General features: G+C 43.8%; 2 protein-coding genes across 2 annotated transcripts in view; both read right to left on the bottom strand.

The window, feature by feature from the left end:
• Nucleotides 1-4,354, bottom strand: part of SPECC1L (sperm antigen with calponin homology and coiled-coil domains 1 like) — a 60,877-nt gene extending 56,523 nt beyond the window's left edge. The window contains exon 1 of the mRNA XM_059484987.1: nucleotides 4,221-4,354. The gene's annotated coding sequence lies outside the window, so the exon portion shown is untranslated. The remainder of the gene's footprint in view (nucleotides 1-4,220) is intronic.
• A 3,454-nt stretch (nucleotides 4,355-7,808) lies between these two features.
• Nucleotides 7,809-17,881, bottom strand: part of BCR (BCR activator of RhoGEF and GTPase) — a 99,966-nt gene continuing 89,893 nt past the window's right edge. The window contains exons 20-23 of the mRNA XM_059484848.1: nucleotides 17,424-17,558; nucleotides 16,726-16,831; nucleotides 15,761-15,923; nucleotides 7,809-15,047 (exon numbers count right to left, since the gene is read on the bottom strand). Of these exons, the coding sequence (XP_059340831.1) occupies nucleotides 14,958-15,047; nucleotides 15,761-15,923; nucleotides 16,726-16,831; nucleotides 17,424-17,558 (494 nt within the window). The 3' untranslated portion in view covers nucleotides 7,809-14,957. The remainder of the gene's footprint in view (nucleotides 15,048-15,760; nucleotides 15,924-16,725; nucleotides 16,832-17,423; nucleotides 17,559-17,881) is intronic.

Here is a 17,881-nt window from a genome sequence, read left to right as displayed (position 1 = left end):
ACAAATCCTAAATCAAGAATAATTTGATGACAAAACAACTGTGTGTGTTTAAGAAGTTCATCATTTCCAAAAGAGACATTAATTGTCCATCTCATGTAAGCAGGTGCAGATACAAAGTAGCTTTGCATGATTCTGTCACTGAAAGGAAAGGTTCTGGTTTTTTTGTCACAGAAAGAAATAAAAACAAAACTAAAACTTCAAGTGTACACAGTTACTCAGATTTGTGGAAGGAATCATGCCTATAAAAGTAGCTTTGGTTTTCCTTTTCTCTTCCAGAATAGCCTATATTCCTTCAGGGACTTGAAGGAAATATTTGCCATTAACCATTTAAAGTGCTGGTCACTTGTTAGGGAAGAGCAAATTGAAACATGCAAGACCATTGTCTGAAAAGACACTGCACGGCAGATGCTACTTTAAATGCACACCCATTATCAACCCTCAATAAAAGAAATTTTTTGTTTTGCTAAATAAAAGAAAAATTTAGCTCAGTATAATCCAGCGACTCAGGAAAAAGAGAAAAAAAATTAAAAATCCTACAGTTAAACAGAGAAAGTCAAACTTTAGCAGACCATTTTTATAAACTTGCCCACGTCACTTAAGACTTGTCCATACAAAACCAATATTCTAGCAGAGAAATACATTGAATTATTTCAATGCTGGAACACTCTCCAGCACCAACCCTCCCACAGCAAAGAAATTCTGCAGCCGAAGCTTCACGAAGGCTCCATCTGCCAAAACCACTGTGTGCTTTTAATTGAGAACATCCACAGAAATGCACTGAGAAGAACACACAAAGTTTCAGGGAGCAGTAAGAATGGCAGCACCCTGGCCATGCCTCCCACCCACCTCCCCAAAGGCAGATCCCACAGAAAGCCTTTACTCACTGCAGGTGCCTGTGCAGAGCATGAGCCCCACACTGGCCAAATGACCAAAGCCAAGGAAATGCTTTCAGCATCCAAAATACACAAATACTTCCAGGCTGATGTCATCAAATGCATCACTCAGTACTTCAACTCTACCTTAACTCTTTTTTACTATTATTTAAATACTACATGTTAGGTGCTCAGTTCATTTTCCTGAATAAAACTGCATATCTAACAGTTAGTTGCAGACAGTCATTACCTTGGCTCCGTTCTGGCACACAGTGATGGAAAATAAAATTCATGCAAGATTTAGCTCTCAAAAATGTCAAACTAAGTTTTGAAGCAAGTAAAAACTTGTTATTTACTCTTCTGAAATTTTGCTTTAGTGGCTTTATAAACATTTAATATGCATTAAGCAACTTGTTCTAAATATTTTTTTTTGTATTGAAACCTTGTGGATTGACACCCTCCATAAAGTCTCCTTTCACCTAACTTCAGAATTTATCCCTGTATTATTCTTCCCTGCAATTTGGGAAGCTACTAGCTTTGCCACTGATTTACAACACAGTATCAGTTCTTTGCAAAACTGAAGCACCCTGAGAAGATGAAGATCAAAAGTCTGTATGTTTGATGAAGATCAAAAGTTGTAGTGCCTTGTAGGTGTAGGACAGTAAAGTCTTCTTTCCCAAAGAAAATCATGCACATATGTGTGAAAACTCTACTAATGAATTATTTATGTTTAAAGATAGAATCCTGTGATTATTTCCAGGCTGCACTAGTGCTAAGTGCTCCAAATGGTGCCTTCTCTGATCATTTCAGCTGGAATAAGCTCAAAAGAAACAAGTAATGGGCTCCTTGTAGCTAGTCATGTAAGGCTACCATTGTGTGCATAAATCAGCTTCCAACACTGCTCTTTCTCCCTTTTTCAGTAGAAAGACCAAAAATAAGACTAAATGGGGTGATTTTTAAGGCAGGAAGTACAAGCCTCACATTTCTTATGCTGTTTTCCCAATGAGCAATACTGATTCAGTCCCATTAATAGCATTACACACTGCTAGGACTGGATCCTTGTTGGCAACACAGGCTCCAACACCACAAGGTCCAAAAGGAGCTTCTGAATTAACATTAGTGAAAAATCTCCTCAGGAGTTTCCATAGCCTCCACCTACTGAGAATCTATTTTCCTCCTTCATACCAACAGTAAAGCAAAAATGGCACAAATCTGACTGCAAAATGTTACTTTTAAGTACATAGCTATCAATACATAAAATGTTGATTGCATATCAGATTTATTTTGTACAAGTAAATCTTTGCAGCATAAAAATATCCATCCCAACATAAAAATATCCATCCCAACGTGTGCTAAAGGCAGAAACTTCTAAAGCTCAGGAAGTTTTAGCCCTGGCAATTGCCACCTTTAAATGATGTCCAGGTATAGCTCAGGAAAATTCCAGCTGGCCCAAGCAAGCCATGCCAGTGCCCATGCTGACAATGACGTGGCCAAACACCTACCAGACCTCAGCCTAATGCCCAAGTTTGATTTGCTGTGTCCATACACATTCTGCATTGATGAAAATCTTAGCTCTGGGTTCATCCTGATGCAGAAAATACCTTTGGGAGACACCTGGAAGGCCACAGAGATCACACCAGCCTAAAGCACAAAGAGAAATGAAAAATACCACAGAGCTGCAAATCACAATAGAAGGTAACAGTCCATGACACCTGGAAATCCCCGCACTGAGGTTTTCCCACTGTGATGTTCCACCATCATCAGACTTTAATACAACAAACCCTCAAACAATCAGAGAGAGAAGACAGATCTTTACTGATGATCACACTAAAACACATGTCAGCAATTAGCTTGAGCAGATAAAGTAACTGGGAAAATGTGGGCTGCATTATCTAATTAGATGGCCCTTTATTTGACAGGAATAGGAAAATATGTTAAAAATATCTGAGAGGTTTTATTCCCAATTATGTATCATATTCAAAAAATAAAAAAAAAAAGAGATGTATCTTCAGCCATACAAAAACATCTGAGAAATCAAGGGGGTTTTTTCCTTACTTCATGTAGTTTACCAGCCTGGAATCTGGTTTTTCCATTAGCTGAAAGTGAAGTGGCAGTGTTACAAGAAACATGAGACTACTCCCGTCTCAGTTTCCCAGTTTTAATCTCAGACTATTTACAATGACCTTCTCTTTTCATTTTGTTAGCAACTACCTAACAACACTCAACCAGGCTGGAGACAGAGAAGAAACTGCTTCTCTTCTTCTGAGCTACTACAGCCCTACATTGTGATCCAGTGTTAAAAGCAGCCAGGGGCTTTAGTTTGCCTATCTTTCAGCAGCCAAAGTCCACACCATTAATGAAGCAGGAAGCAGCTCCAGAAGGTTTATGTTTGCTCTTGGGGTGAGCAGAGCTTGCACAGACTATGCCCTTCAACAGAGCCCACGGCTCCTTGGAGCTTTTTTCACCCAGCAGAGCCACTTACATGACACATTTTCTGCTACAAAAGAACTCTGTTCTTCAGATCCCAGCACAGACAGACAGATCACAGATGGTGTTGTGGAGAGGAGGGTGCAGTTTGCAGAGCATCAGCACAGCACTGCATTGTTTTTCTCTCTAAAGACACAGCGTACAGAACCCTCAGAGCAGGCTGGTGACCGGATTTGGCCCTGCTATAGGAACCTGCCTACCTACATCCCGAGTTATACCAGGTCATGACAGACTTGGAAGTGAGGCACAGGATGGCAGACAGCAGGCACAAAACTGGAACTTAGAGGCTCCTTCAGCCCTAAAAAGGCAGAAAAGCCGCGCTCCAGAGAAGCATGACACCAGAAAACAGACAAAGATGCTCCCGAACACACCAAACCCAGCCGGAACGCTGCTGAACGCGGGCACTCCGCGTTCCTCCTCAGGGAGCTGCACACGCACCCACCATCCCTCTCCCAGCCCGCAGCGTGAAGCGAACGATTCCCCCAGGGATGCGGACGCGGGCCAGGCTGCGCCTCCCCGCCAGCCGGCACCGGCGGCCGCTCCGCCGCTCCCCGCCAGCCCCGCGGGTCCCCGCACCGCGGCTGACAGCGCCAGGCCGGCCGGAGGGTGCCGCGGGCGGCCCCTGGGGCGCGGGGGACCCGAGCGGGCGCGGGGCGGTGTCACCGCCGCGGGTGACAGCGCGGCCCCTCGGGGGAGGCGGTGAGGAGGGGCCGCGCCCGGGGCTTCCCGCGGCCGCGAGGCGCTGCGGCCGGGGCGCGGGACACAGGCCCTGCCGGAGCCTGCGCGGCCGCGGGCGACCCCCCGGCGGGCGGGCGGGCGGGGGTCGGGGCCGGGCTGTGCCCGCCGGCGCTCGGCGCTTACCGGGGCAGCCGCCGCCTCCTTCCCGCTGTTCCGCAGCCCCGGCTCCGGGGGCGCCGCGCGGGCCGGGCCGGCGGGAGCGGGGGGGGGGCGCGGAGGGGCGCGCGCACGGCAGGGACCCCTCCGCCCGCCTCCGCCCCGCCCCCTGGCGGCACCGCGCACGCGCCCCCCGCCAGCCCGGGGGCCGTGAGGGGAAAGGGCGGGGCCGCCCCGCGCACGCGCCGCCCGTGAGCGCGCCCCGCCCTCAGGGCGGCCCCGCTCCGCACCTGAGCCTCGGAACCGCGGGGTAGCGGCTTCAGGTAGGGAGGAAAAGCTCTCAGGTGGCAGAGCCCAGCCTGTGTCCCAACACATCGGGTCATCTAGAACGTGGCCGTGAAGTGAGCGCCACGTTCAGTCCGTCCTCAAACACCTCCCGGCACGGTGACTCCATCACCCCCCAGAGCAGCCCGTTCCGATGTGTGATTAACCCTTCTGTGGAGAAATTACTCCTCGCTTCCAACCTGAACCTCCCCTGGCGCAGCCTGAGGCCGGTTCCTCTCATCCTGTCCCTCGTTGCCGGGAGCAGATCCCGACACCTCACGGCCTCATCTCCTGTCAGGGAGCTGTGAGGGACAGAGGGTCCCCCCTGAGCTTCCTTTTCTTCAGGTTGAGCCCCCCCAGCTCCCTCATCACACTTGTGCTCCACACCCTTCCCCAGCTCCGTTGCTGAGGGGTGGGAGGGCAGCAATGGCCCCAGCCCAGTACCCACATCTGGGACTGGTGAAAAAATAAATTATTTTGTGGGTTTTTTTGGGGCGAGGGAATAAGCATGCATATTTAAGCTCCAGCACCAAGTGTGCACGGTGCAGGAAACGTGTGAGTGAGGGAGCTATGGGTCTTGTAAACCTTACTGTCCAGATCTGTAATTGTAGCTTTTCATTCGAGTGAGAAGTAGATGTTCAAATGTGTGTCGTGCCTTAAATGGGCTAGAGTTTTCTTCACTGTTCAGCACAAACCCAAAATATAGCCCGTACTAGCCACCTTGAAGAAAATTAACTCTACCCCAGCCAAAACCAGCACATTGTGGTAGGAAATAGCTCTCCCTTCTTAGGTGACAAGAACTCCTGCACACAAGCTTTTAGAGTCTGAGCTCCCTTCAAACGCACTAAACTGAGCTCAGCTGTGTCGCCTATCATGTGCAGGATGTTTGACTTGTCACGAACAGCCAGCAACTGAAGTTAATAACCCCAAATTGCAGCGTGGGTTCTTTGGTGGGAGGTAGAGCAGAGTTTGTGTTTACAGACACTGCCTGGGAAATGCTATGAACACAGTAATGAAGACAATGTGCTGATTTGACACATCCCTGTAAAAGTTTCCCTCTGTTTAGGCTAAAGCTTTCCCAACTCAGCTGTTTTAGCAAAAGAAACATTTCAGTGTAAGACTGAGTTGCGTGTTCTCCCTTGAGGTACATTCCTTCCTAGAATTCACAGGAATACAGAATTTGTACGTTGCAGACTGGTAGGTCAAGTATGATTTACAGTCCCCTATCTTTGGTGAAGTTAAATTTTCAATATTATAAATCAAAGTAAATGATATCTCTATTACATCAGAATTCCCTTTAAAACCAGCAGGATGTGTGCTGCCAGATATTGCAACATCATTTGATTTACATGGTGGGAAAATTTTTCTGTGTGTGCGTCTTACAAAGTCAATTTCATGAGATGCCCTTCCTTGGCCATTTCTTTGTCACTCTGCCTGCTCCTACCTGGTGGGGATTCCCCTGCACAGACAAGGTGCACTCGTTTGACAGTGAAATGCTCTTTATGCTTAAATAATAATGATGTTTATTTTCCTACCCTATGACCAATGTTATTCTGCTATAATTTCTGCTTCATGATACCTTCAGCAAAATGTTGTCGTGTTTCCACCTTCGGGTTGATTTTGAAGTTATCAGCTAAAAAATGGCATTTCAATGGCAATAATTCTGTATGAAGGATGTGGAAAGTGGCTGCATTTGTTCTGAACAATGTATTTCTCACGACAGCCCACAAAGGGCTCAGCTTTCTGCTTTGCAGCAGGAAGCAACCGCTCAGCTCGGTGAATTAATGAAGGAGCTGCTAGCTGACGGTGCATATGCCTTGGATCTTGGTTCTGGAACTTGAAAGGTCGCTGAAAAAGCCGTGTTAAATGGCAGCATTGTGTGCGGTAACGCGTGTGAGAGCCGTTCAGCTGTCTGCTAGGAACGCTTTCTCTTGGTGGTTAGTTCTGGGCTCGCCTGCCCCTGAGGATTACAGAATCTCCATAACTGCAGGCTTCTAACAAAGAGCAGACAAATGTCCCTGGAGTCGGGCAGGGACAGCTGGATCCCGCCGGCCTCGGGGGAGCTGCTGCCCCAGGGCAGTCTGGAAAATGGAGAGACACCTGCTCAGGTGCAGCAGTTTGCACGGAACATCCGTGCTTGTTATACTCATGTTCTTTCTCATCCTGCTCCAGCCTTAGGTTCTGTTCACTCCCTCTCATTCCAGGTGCTGAAGGTGTGTTGGGTGCGTTGCTCAGGCTGCACCAGCCTCACCCGGGCCTTCAGCAGGGGAAGAACATCCAGGAGGAGTGGCTGGGATGCTCCAGGCTGGCAGTGCAGAGCTGGACACGGTAGGAGCTGGCTGTGGGTGCAGAGTGCCCGGTGCAGGACATGATCCCTGCCAGGCTCATCCAGAGGCTGCTGTTCCATGTGGCTGCACCTCAAGGGTTCATTTTCTGGGACAGGGAGAACCATTTGGCAGAAGAATTCCACATTTTTACATTATATCATCACACCACTGATGTATTAGTCAGAAGTATTAGCAATAGTCATTGAGTTTCCCCTCCTTTGCCCAGTTCAAGGTAAGCATGACTCTCAGTGTAGTTTTAAACAATGCAGTCAATCATTACATTACATTTTATCTATTTCCAATGTTGCAGTGGAGCCCTGTCATCTTTGTGGTCCACACTTAATGAAATGGGCTAGAGAGCTTTCAAGCAGGTATCTTTTTATTGTAGAAAGGTTTATATATTATATTAAATTTGGACTATATTCAAACATAAATGTACTTTAATTACATTAATAATTTAAACAATGTTTAAATAAAGCACCAAGTTAACTTGATTTAAATAACTGATTCAGTTTCCACACTGATTCCTACAAGATCCCACTAATTTCATGCAGCGTTTGAAGAACTGGAGGCCAGAGCTGATTTCTCAGTAAACACTGACTACAGTTCAAGTGCTCTGCACACAAGGGGAAAGTTGACAAAGTCTGAGACAGGCCAGGTTTTGAAACAGAACTCCTACAAAAGGATTCATACAGATCTGAACAGGGACTGGGTTGCTCAGCTGTTTCTCTACCTTCCATGTAAACTATTTCCACACATTCAAGTTGTTCCAGTTTAGTTCTCTGTACTGACCTCTACATTTTAGGTGATATAGCTTTTACCTTGTAAAACAAGATACAGCCCTTATTTTGAAACAGCAGTGTTGAATTCCATGCCCCCAGCAAACTCAGCTGAGTGCAATTCACACATTCAGTGTAATATAGACCCACTTTTAGCTAAATAAGACCAAAAGAACCTGACAACATAGATACAGGAGATTTTATTTAACATTGTGTACAAAGAAAGGCTACAAATGCCTTAAGACGTTTTTCCCCCAAATACAGTTCTTGGATCCCTTTTTCATACCACATTTCTCAGAAAGTTAAAAAAAAAATCCAAAACGACAATTTTTCCCTGTCCCCTTCTCTTTGGGCCTAAACTGAGAGATGTTTAGCAGTATGGTTTCAACACCTTTCCATATTAAACTATTAGGATTAGGTTTTCTTTCCCCCAAACTGAGCACTATGAGATACTGAAGCACTACCAACAGCAGGATCAAATGTCAAAAACTGACTCCCTAACACGGTAGTGTTTAAAATAATGCCAACAGTATTAGCTCTGATGAAACCCAAAATTGTCCAAACAATAACAAGTTGTTTGTCTTCTACATCTGATAATTTAGGACTAATTATATAATTTAATTGTATTTATATTTAAATAAATAGTCTTAACTCCTTTCCTTGGAATTCTTCATGGATTATAAACACTTATAATACTAGAGATAAGAACAAACTACACAACTTACATAGGCAAGAGAAGGTTGAGTTGTTTTGTTTTGGTTTTTTTGCTGGACAGACACAGAAAGGACAACATTTCAGTGTCCTGCTGTGAGATCATTTTAAACTCACCATTTCAATGTGATGCTTTTCATTATCCCAACACAACAATTCCTTACCCTCTTTTTGCTACCTTGGTAATCACTCTTAGTACTCCTGAAACATTGGTCCCTGCATAGCTAAGTTTTATCCAGGGTTCTGCAAGTTTTGGATGTGACTGTGAAACCCAAGACAAGACTTCTTTTAGGCTGTAAGAAGCAGTAAAGAAGGCAGGGAGTAGAAAAGGCTCTTGTGGAGAAATGACCTTTTGCTATAGCAGCTTCTATATTACCATCTACTAGATATGAAATAGGTTTTAGATACAGATTGATTTTCAGCTATTTGTATATTCCCAAATTAGCACTGCCCCTGTTTCTCCCAAAATGGGACTGAAATAGAAGAATTTTGAGCTACTCTAGATCAGCAGCTGATCACTTGGTTGGGTGCAGTGAGAGGGAACTCACAGCTTCCTTCTGAGCCTGATCAAACTGGCCCAGGGGAGATGGGAGCACCCAGCCAGGCCCTGCCCTGCTGGGCTGGAGCTCTGTGACCCTGCCTGGGGTCACTCCAGGAAGCTGCTGGAGCCTCCTTGCAGGCAGGAAGCTGTTTTGTACACAAGCCTGCCCTTTTGTACATCCACAGGCATATAAAATGCTGTGTGGTATAAATCATCCTGCAGATTAGAGAAACAGCTCATCTGTAGAATGTCTCCTCAGAACATCCCACCACAGGGGAAAAACCACAGCAGTTACACAAGCAAAAGCTCTAGCACAAAACAAAACTTTCTCTCTTCTGGTGAACCATTTTTGACAAGAGGATTTGAACATGATTGTGATTAAGGCAAAGCAGTAGAGCAAACACTTCATCTAGGTTTGGGCACTCTGTAACTATATTAATTCCCAAATATGCTTGAACAGCTGTAAGTGATAAAATTTTACTTAGCTCACAACACATCCCTGTGTGAGCCCAGAACTTTAGCACTACCTGGTCCACTCTGCAAAAGAAGACTGGAAGTATTTTAATTATCTCCAGGGCTCTGCTACAAACTGAACCTCTCAGTGTGGTATTTCTACAGAGCAGAAAGATGTGAAGTGGTTCTGTTGGGAAAGGATGGGTCTGTCTTACTGTGAGGGGAAACATGGCAGCAGGAAATAAATGATGTAAAAACTGCTGCACGTTCTGCAGTGGTCTCCAGCAATGTCACTGTAAGATGGTAGCACAAGAGAATCAACAGTGGAGGCAAACTAGGTAATTTAGTCATTTTCTAATTCTGGACAAGAGGATTTATGAATTTCCTTGACCCAAGTGAGATAAATCTAATGATATGATCAGGGAAGGGAGACTCAAGGCAACACAAACTCAGGGTTGCTTTGGTCCTACTGCCCCAACCCTTCTGTCCTTACAGCTGTTGTGGCATTTGATCCTTGCAGCCCACAACCAGACTTCTAGCTTAAACAATAATCCAACTTTGTGGTTCTAGGAGTTTAGGAGCTTTTTTCTTCCTTGTGGTGGTTTCACCTACTTTGACAAACAGCTGCTATAGCTGCTGCCTCAGGGAGAAATGTAGAGAGCAAGTGATAAGCTTTGCTTTCTTAGCCCTGAACTGTGAATGCTCACTAGCAAGAAAGAGGGCTTGCAGCACATCAGAACTGTGAGGCTGCTGTAGCTAAATTCCTGCCATTCCCATGTTCATGTTCATTTCCTGGCAAGAGAGCCTTTGCTCAGTGATCTAGGGCATGAGCCACCTTCTGGAACTCAAAATGAGAGCCTCATTCTAGTCCCAAGCAACATCACCTTGAGCAATTCCTAATTTTGCTTCCCTTTTCCATTTGTGATGGTTTCATTCCCTAATGACTGTTAAGGAACAGTCTATTAACTATAAGTGCTTCCTTTATAGCTTCTGTTGATTTTAAGGGCAATCCATGGATTTAATTCTATTCAATTAGAAAGTTCACAGAACACACATGAACATTTATTTCATCCTAGTTCAGAATGGAGCATTGCTAATACCAGTCCAAGGCTCCAGTATCTCAGGTTGTACAGGCCCTGTGTTAAAGGAAGGGAATGGTACCATGTTTATTTTTCACTAATAGCAGTAGGACAGTGTTAGCAAATGTACAAAGAAAAACATCCCTGGAGCAGAAATTTAAGAGGGCATAAACAAGTGACTTTATATATCATATGAGAATTTGATTGTATCTGGGAATTGCCCTTTCAGATTTTTCTTCTTCAAGGAACAGAAGCAAATCCCCCCAAGTCCCTGCACAAATGTATTGGTCTCCTCTTATTACAAATCCCTGTCATCTTGAATTTAAGTAAAAAGAGAAAGGGGAAGTTTTTTTCTTAAAACATTTCCCATTTTATACTAAAATTTACATAAGAAGAATGCCACATCCGGTAAAATTATCCCAGTAGGTGACCAGCACTGAAACAAAAGGATTACCTAGTGAGGAATGGGAGAAGGTTGGGGGTTTGCCATCAGACTTGAAACATTTCCAAAACCACATTGGTCAGTTTACATTTGATACACACTTGAAAGAATGGCACATTAAGGTAAATTGACACATTGTGATGTCTTCCAGTGTTACACAGGTGACAAACTAATCTGGAGATCCAGGTCTGCCTTAGGGAACAGTCCGTTACTTTAAATAAACTCATAGAAAACTAACAGGAACAACCATAAAACAGTTTTAAACAGGTAAAACTAATAAACTGTAAAAATCCTGCACCTGCCATAAATATCCACCAGCTGTGGTTGCACCAGCTCATGGCCACACCACGAGGGCCGCGTGGTGCCGGACGATTCCGCGACCACGGCCGGAGCCGGGGTGGGCAGTGGGCACTGGCAAGGACGGGCACCCCACTGCTGCATCCTGCCCTTAGCTATACACTGAAAAATAGCAGCATTAAAATACAGCCTGAAATAGCTTAGCTACTACCTCAACTTGTTAAAAATGTGCAAGAATAATGAACACCAGCAGCATTTGAATGGATGTATTTCAATTTGGTTTTTGACACTTCCCTCCTGTACAAAGCATACACAAACACAAAGCTGACTCTGAGCTAGTAACTGTTATTTCTTGTCCATCTTTGACAACTTTTCCCTTCATTTACTTAACTTTTTAAAATTTTACTTAAAAACCTATTCAGTGTTAAAAAAACCCACAAGAAATTTTAAGGTAATTTCTAAATGCCAAGAAACTGATGCTTATTCCTCTCCTTAACCTGGAGAGACACAAACTATCATAATCACCTGAATTTCCTTAGCTGAAAATTTAAACATTTCAGATTCCTGTTCCTGAAAGGGACATTTGTAAAAAATTCTCTCCAATACGTTAGAAACTGAAGGAGCAAAATCTCCCAGTGCACACATAAAGGGTAACTTCTTGCTCTTGTGTTGTTTATATTGTACCTTTTAACACAGAAAATTAAAGAATTCAATTTTCTGACACAACTCACAAGGGAATGTATAAGAGGAAAAATCAGAAGGCCTTTTCTGAAGCCAAGTTTTGCATTTCCCTTTTTGTTTAAGTATGATAAGGCTTATTTAAAAAAAAAAAAAAAAGCCAAAACACAAAAAAAACCCCTCCAAACAAACAAAAAAACCCAGCCAACATCAGCCAACATCAGCCAACATCCCTGGGAAAGAAACATAAAAGCCTTTTGGAAATACTTAATTTCTGAAAACATAAGACTATTGGAAAAAAAATTAATTGCAAAATTAAAGGAAATTCAAGAAATCAATTCTCATATTTCAAATCAGTCCATTATTTCATCATCAGCAATACGATCCACTATCTTTTCCAGCCCAAAATTACCAGCTTTGGGGAAAACATATTCATACTTAACAGAAATAATTAATGGGTTAAGTTAAATTAACTTTTTTCCCTGATCCACATGCCTGCATGTTAGATAACATTACATTAGAACTGAGCATTGTAATGAGAGACTGACAGCAACAACCTGTCACAGTAACCAAAGCAAAAGCAATTTTCTCATGGTTACATACTATAGATCAGTAATCTAATATTAAAATTAACTTCCTATATAAATAAAAAATTAAAAAGTTGGGCAAAAGTAAATTGGCACAGTCATTATGGTATTACTTTCCAGTTTCAACACTGCAAGGAGCAGCCACAGATTGCAAACACCAAAGGAAAAGGCTAGCACCCAGCACCAGGTGTAGCTTGGCTTTTCTCCCTTTTCCATGAAGTCACCAGCAGTGCTCCTGCCTCAGGTCCATCCCCCAGGTGGGAGCAGGCAGGAGTGCAGGGATTGCTGTGGGGCTGCTGGGGAAAAGGGAGAACAAATACAGAGAAACAAACACAGAGAATGCTTTACTGCTCTGCACAACATGGCTCAAGTCAATGGTTTTGCAGGATTGTGACCAATTTTTACCTTCAAACAGGCAAAAAATGAATATAAAAATTTAAAAAATCAAAATCTTAAGCCTTCAAATTTCCTTGCCTTCATTCCCTCCCTCCCCCAAAAAGCACTTCCTACTACAGACAGTTTTTTCTTTTTTTTGCGGGTTCAGAAGTTGGAATGTTGTGGAAATACATACAAGAGAGAAGGAATTTCTAGTTGTACATTACATTACAAAGAGGTTTGCTCCCAGACCTAAGGAGGGAGGGATACTAAGCAATATTAAATTCCTATAAGAATCCTTACAAAGCATGCAAAATATTGATATACTCACAAAATTGAAATTTATATTTGTTCCTCTCTGATTTTGCAACTTCACAGTACAATAATTTCTAATATTCTGCAGCAGTCAGAATTACAGTGACTACAAAATCCCTTTAATTTTTTTTCTATTTGCTTGAAACACTCCTTTGCTATTTTTTTTTTTTTGAGAGTTTGCAGATCACCCATCAGAAAATGTGCAATTCAGCACAAGAGGAGTTGCTTTCTGTGTCATTTTTCCCTGTAAATGATGTTGACAACCTGACCCTACCAATCTTTCAACATCTGTCCCTCCCTCCCCTTGTTGTGCCAATCCCTTCCCTTGTGTTCCAGCTGTACTTCCAGCCAGGATGATGATGGACAGATGCCACTAAATGGATGCTGCATAGCTGGGTAGGAGTTGGGGCTGGAATAGTTTAGGACAATGGCATTGCTCCCACCCCCAGGATGTTTGGCACAACTGCTTCAGAGCCAGAGTGCTGCCTCTGGATACCAGCTATTCAATCCTGCACTTTCAATTCCCTGCACAAATCCTGCTGCCTTTTCCACCCCTGTAGCTTCAACTGATTTAGGGAGGGAAATAAAAAATTGGTGTTTGGCCAGATCTTTTGTACTGCTAGATGGAGTTCCACAGAAATTTCTCCACTGCTCTTAATTAAAACAGAGTTGGAATTTCTGGAGAATTCACAATGCATGCTACTTGCTAGATTGTCCATGAAGTACATTCTGGCATTTTTTCAGAGTGTTTGTATCTATCAGAAAAAGACTCTTGTAGAAACAATGTACAAAGCCTCCAAAAATTCAAGTATCAAAAAAAAAAAGTTCTGATAAATGTCTGGAGTAAGTAGCCAGCCAAACAGAGAGCTATTAATTTTGTTTTTAATCCACAAATTCTTCAATTACTTTTGCAGAGATAATATGTTTTCTTTGGAGTGTTGGGTATTAAGTCTTCCCAATTAATTTTCATTAAGTTTGGTGGGGTCTAAGGAATTTAGCAATCCTTCCTGGATAACAGGGCCCCTGCTTTTATAAGCAAATGAACAACAGAATCACTAACTGTTATTCTCCCTGCCTTTCATTTACTGTATTTATTTATTTAATTTTGTTGAGTCTGTCTCAACCCAACAAAACCCATCAGAAGTGCAACATAGGCAAGAGCAGGGCATCTCTTTCCCTGGGGGGTACAAACATTTCTATGGGAAGGGCTGGGTGAGCCAAAAAATCATACAAACAAAATAAAAAACCCAGCCCCCAACCAGCCAACAGTTCTAGCTGTACATTACACTCTTTGATTTCTTTAGAACCATATTCAAATCAAGACTTGAATTTCTGTGGAGAGAATTTTAGATCCCAGACCCTTCTCTTCTCCTTCCTCTTGCGAAGCAATGATATTTTTTGTGGCCTCAAACAGTACTTGAAAAACAGCAGTTATTAAAGACACAGTTGTGATATATCCTTTAACGTCCCCTCTCCCAAAAAGGGGTGTCCTATCAAGTGGTCCAGTAGAAATCTTGACATTTCTTTATGATAAATTAAATCCATAAAATGAGGAATACCTTCTGTCACATTCCTAACAAGAATATCCACCACATTCTGTGGTGCATTTGTCCAAGTGTCTATTGCTCCTTCTAGTGGAGATTCCGCACAGCTCCATCTCCGCTCAGTTCTGGTTCTACCAGCACAAGGAGGTTTTTCTCCATTCTCTCCAGCTTGTCTCTGGGTACCAAACTGCAGAAGCACTGAGGGCCAGAATTCCCCAGCCCAGGAACAGTCTGAGGAAATACCAGTCATCTTTTTCCCAGGGTGACAGAGTTTGCCAAAAGCAGTTTGTGTCCTGTTGGTACCGCAGGCACCTACACCTCTGTAGAAAAGAGAATGCTTTGCCTCTTGCTGTCTGGGGTAGGGATAGTCTCTAGCTGCAGGAAGTACAGAAGAACTTGAACCTGGAAAGAGAAATGACAAAGTAATACTAAAGCCCTGTAAAAATTCACCTCATCCTGGTTATATGAGAGCAAGTGACACAGCTCTCTCTGGGACATCTAGCAGCTGTGTATTTAATATGCTGTATAACAGCAGCAGAAAAAGTAGAACTTGATGTGCTTCAGAGATACTCTTTTTAGATTCCAGGTGGAAAAATCATGCTGGAAGTTCCAGCACTGAAAAAATTCAATCTAGAATTTGCCATTATTCAACAGAGAAATACAAACCAGTGTGACTCAGTAACACAGGCTCTGTGCTCCAATCCTCTGCCTTCAAAGGCAGCAGTGGCCAAAGAATTTTGTTGTGCATCAGTGAAGGTGGTTTAAGTGCTGAGGAGCATTGTGGAAACACTGCCAATTCTTTTATCCCAGGCCAGCAGCAAGGTGCTGGGACACAGCTCCCCAGAAACTCTTCCCATGCAGGAGCACACACACAGGATGCACACACACAGACATCCCTTCATGAAAAACCATATTTGTACAGATGCAAATTGACCTGCCTGAAGGAACACTGTTCTATAGACAAGCTAAAATGTCTCTGTGAGGGCAAAAGTTGTTTTGTTTACCAAAGAAATGACCATGAAAACCCAGTGGGGTCACTGAGCCAGGCCTGCCACTGGACTGTGCTTTCCCAGAAAGTGTCTTCACATGAGGGAATGGCACATTCAGGATTTTACCTGGGACATGACTTCTAGTGACCAGCTGTCAGTCATGGTGATGGGCTGGGTTGGGTTAGCAGGGATTTTGCTGTCCTTCTCTGAAGGTCTGAGCAGTGTTGGTCCAAAGACAGTGGCAAGATTATGCAGGGACATCTTGTTGACGCTTTCCCTCTCAGCAACCCTGGGAGAAGGAACAATGCACAAGGCAGACCTTCATAAATATCTGAGTTTCTAAATGAGAAACCAAGGCACAAAGTTTAAAAAATTTGCCCAAGGGCAGAAAAGTCTGCAGCTGAAACATAGCTAAAGCCCAGATTTCCTGGATTTTAATCCAGACTCTTAATCACAAAATGATCTTTCATGTCTCCAGGGACAGTCTCTGATATGTACAACATACTTATGCAAATCAACACACTGGACAAGCATTAAGCCAGCTTATTGCATTAATGTCAAATGCATGGCAATACTTTTTTACAGGTACAACCATATTACAAAGACATATACAAAATCAGAAAGACTTGACTACAAAAGGAACTGACAATGCAGTTAGGTAAAGTGCTGGAATTTAAAAAATAGAGCGTATTGGAATTCAGACACTTTCTGAGACAAGGTTCCCTAGATCTTAAATACAGGTAAATCTTCATGGTTTGTACAAAAACCTTTCCTGGTCTGTGTATCCAGGTGCAGGTGCAGTCTCAGTGACATTGCAGCAGAAATTTGCATATGCAATAGATAAGCCCTGACTCTTTTGTTACTCCTTTCCTCCAGTCCTAATCCTTTTTCAGTATGAGTGGAAATGGAATTCAGGATTTACTACCTCACTAAGGGAGCATGAGACAATAGTTATCTGATGAACAATCCCAGCAGATCAGCAAATAATTCCTCATTTCTGTGATTCAGCAGGTATTTAAAGAAAAGGCTCCACATTTCAAAATAGCTGATGCTTTACACATTAAATGCATTTCTGAAGGAACCACAGTTACCTTTTTAAATGGTCCAGAAGGAAAAGGAATGTCACAAGGTTGGGTTCTGGAAGTGATAGCAACAGATTCAACATACAGCTCTCCTTTGCAACAGGATCTGAAAGTGCTGCAAGACAGAGAACAAGACATCACCACAGGCAGCGAGTGCAAGTCTGACTGACTGAGCCAAGTCCCAGAACAGCCAATATGGATGGTCCCAAAAGGATTGTGACCACATCATCATAGGCTGGAAGGTCAGAGTTGCACACCAATACCCCACAGCATCTCATTCCTTTATTTCACAAACGCATTAAGAATCCTTTTGTCTCTTTTTCAAAGCAGTTCAAGTGCTTTGAGGCTTTCAATCATTGACGTTTTTCTTTGCATCAAGATAAGATGAGGTACATATCCCCCTCCCCTCCAAAGGGGTCTTCCCTGAAGGCTGCCTGGGCAGTGGGTGTGCAGGGCCCCAGCAGGCAGGCTGGCAGTCTGTCCTGACCCTGTCCTTCAGAAACCTGGGCCTTGCAGCTTGCAGCACAGCGTGGCAGGCACCCATACCGCACCACTGGGAAGGCAATGTCACTGTGAGCTCCATCCCCCTCCCCTCACAGCCTGTTCCAGCTTGTGCCCAACACTCTAAATCCGGGTTCTATGATGCTTTAAGAGCAGCCTCCCATGGAAGAGCCTCCATTGCCCAGGGCTCCTCGTGCTGCACCTACCGATGCCCTCGGCAAAGTTGGGGTACAGCTCGTCTGTGAACAGGGGCTCCGGCAGCTCCCGGAAGTACAGCTTGAGGGTGCCCGCGATGGCGTTCACGTCCATCTCGCTCATCATCACCGACACATCCTTGTTATCTGAAACAGGGACAGTACAGCAAGGGTAAAGGGACTGCTGGCCTTGCATTCCTCCTTTTCCTCCCTTTGGCTCTGTTTATCTTTTGTCTCTGCCCACATAGCTGGGAGTTTTCCTGTTTACATTTCTCCAGATTAAATGAGCAACCTTCCAGCTGAGAAGCACTGTAAAAATGATTGCAAACACTTCATTGCTTTACAGCAAGCCAGGGAACCTCACCCTCCCAGGGCTAGCTGTGCTGTGCCAGCAAACCTGGCCTGATCTGAACAAGCCCTACTTGACTGTATTTATATGCATTTCAACTTTTATTACTGACAGCAGTTGT

The sequence above is a fragment of the Ammospiza nelsoni genome, chromosome 18 (genome assembly GCF_027579445.1).
Source record: "Ammospiza nelsoni isolate bAmmNel1 chromosome 18, bAmmNel1.pri, whole genome shotgun sequence".
NCBI classification, from domain to species: domain Eukaryota; kingdom Metazoa; phylum Chordata; class Aves; order Passeriformes; family Passerellidae; genus Ammospiza; species Ammospiza nelsoni.
This window is presented reverse-complemented; position numbering and strand designations above follow the sequence as displayed.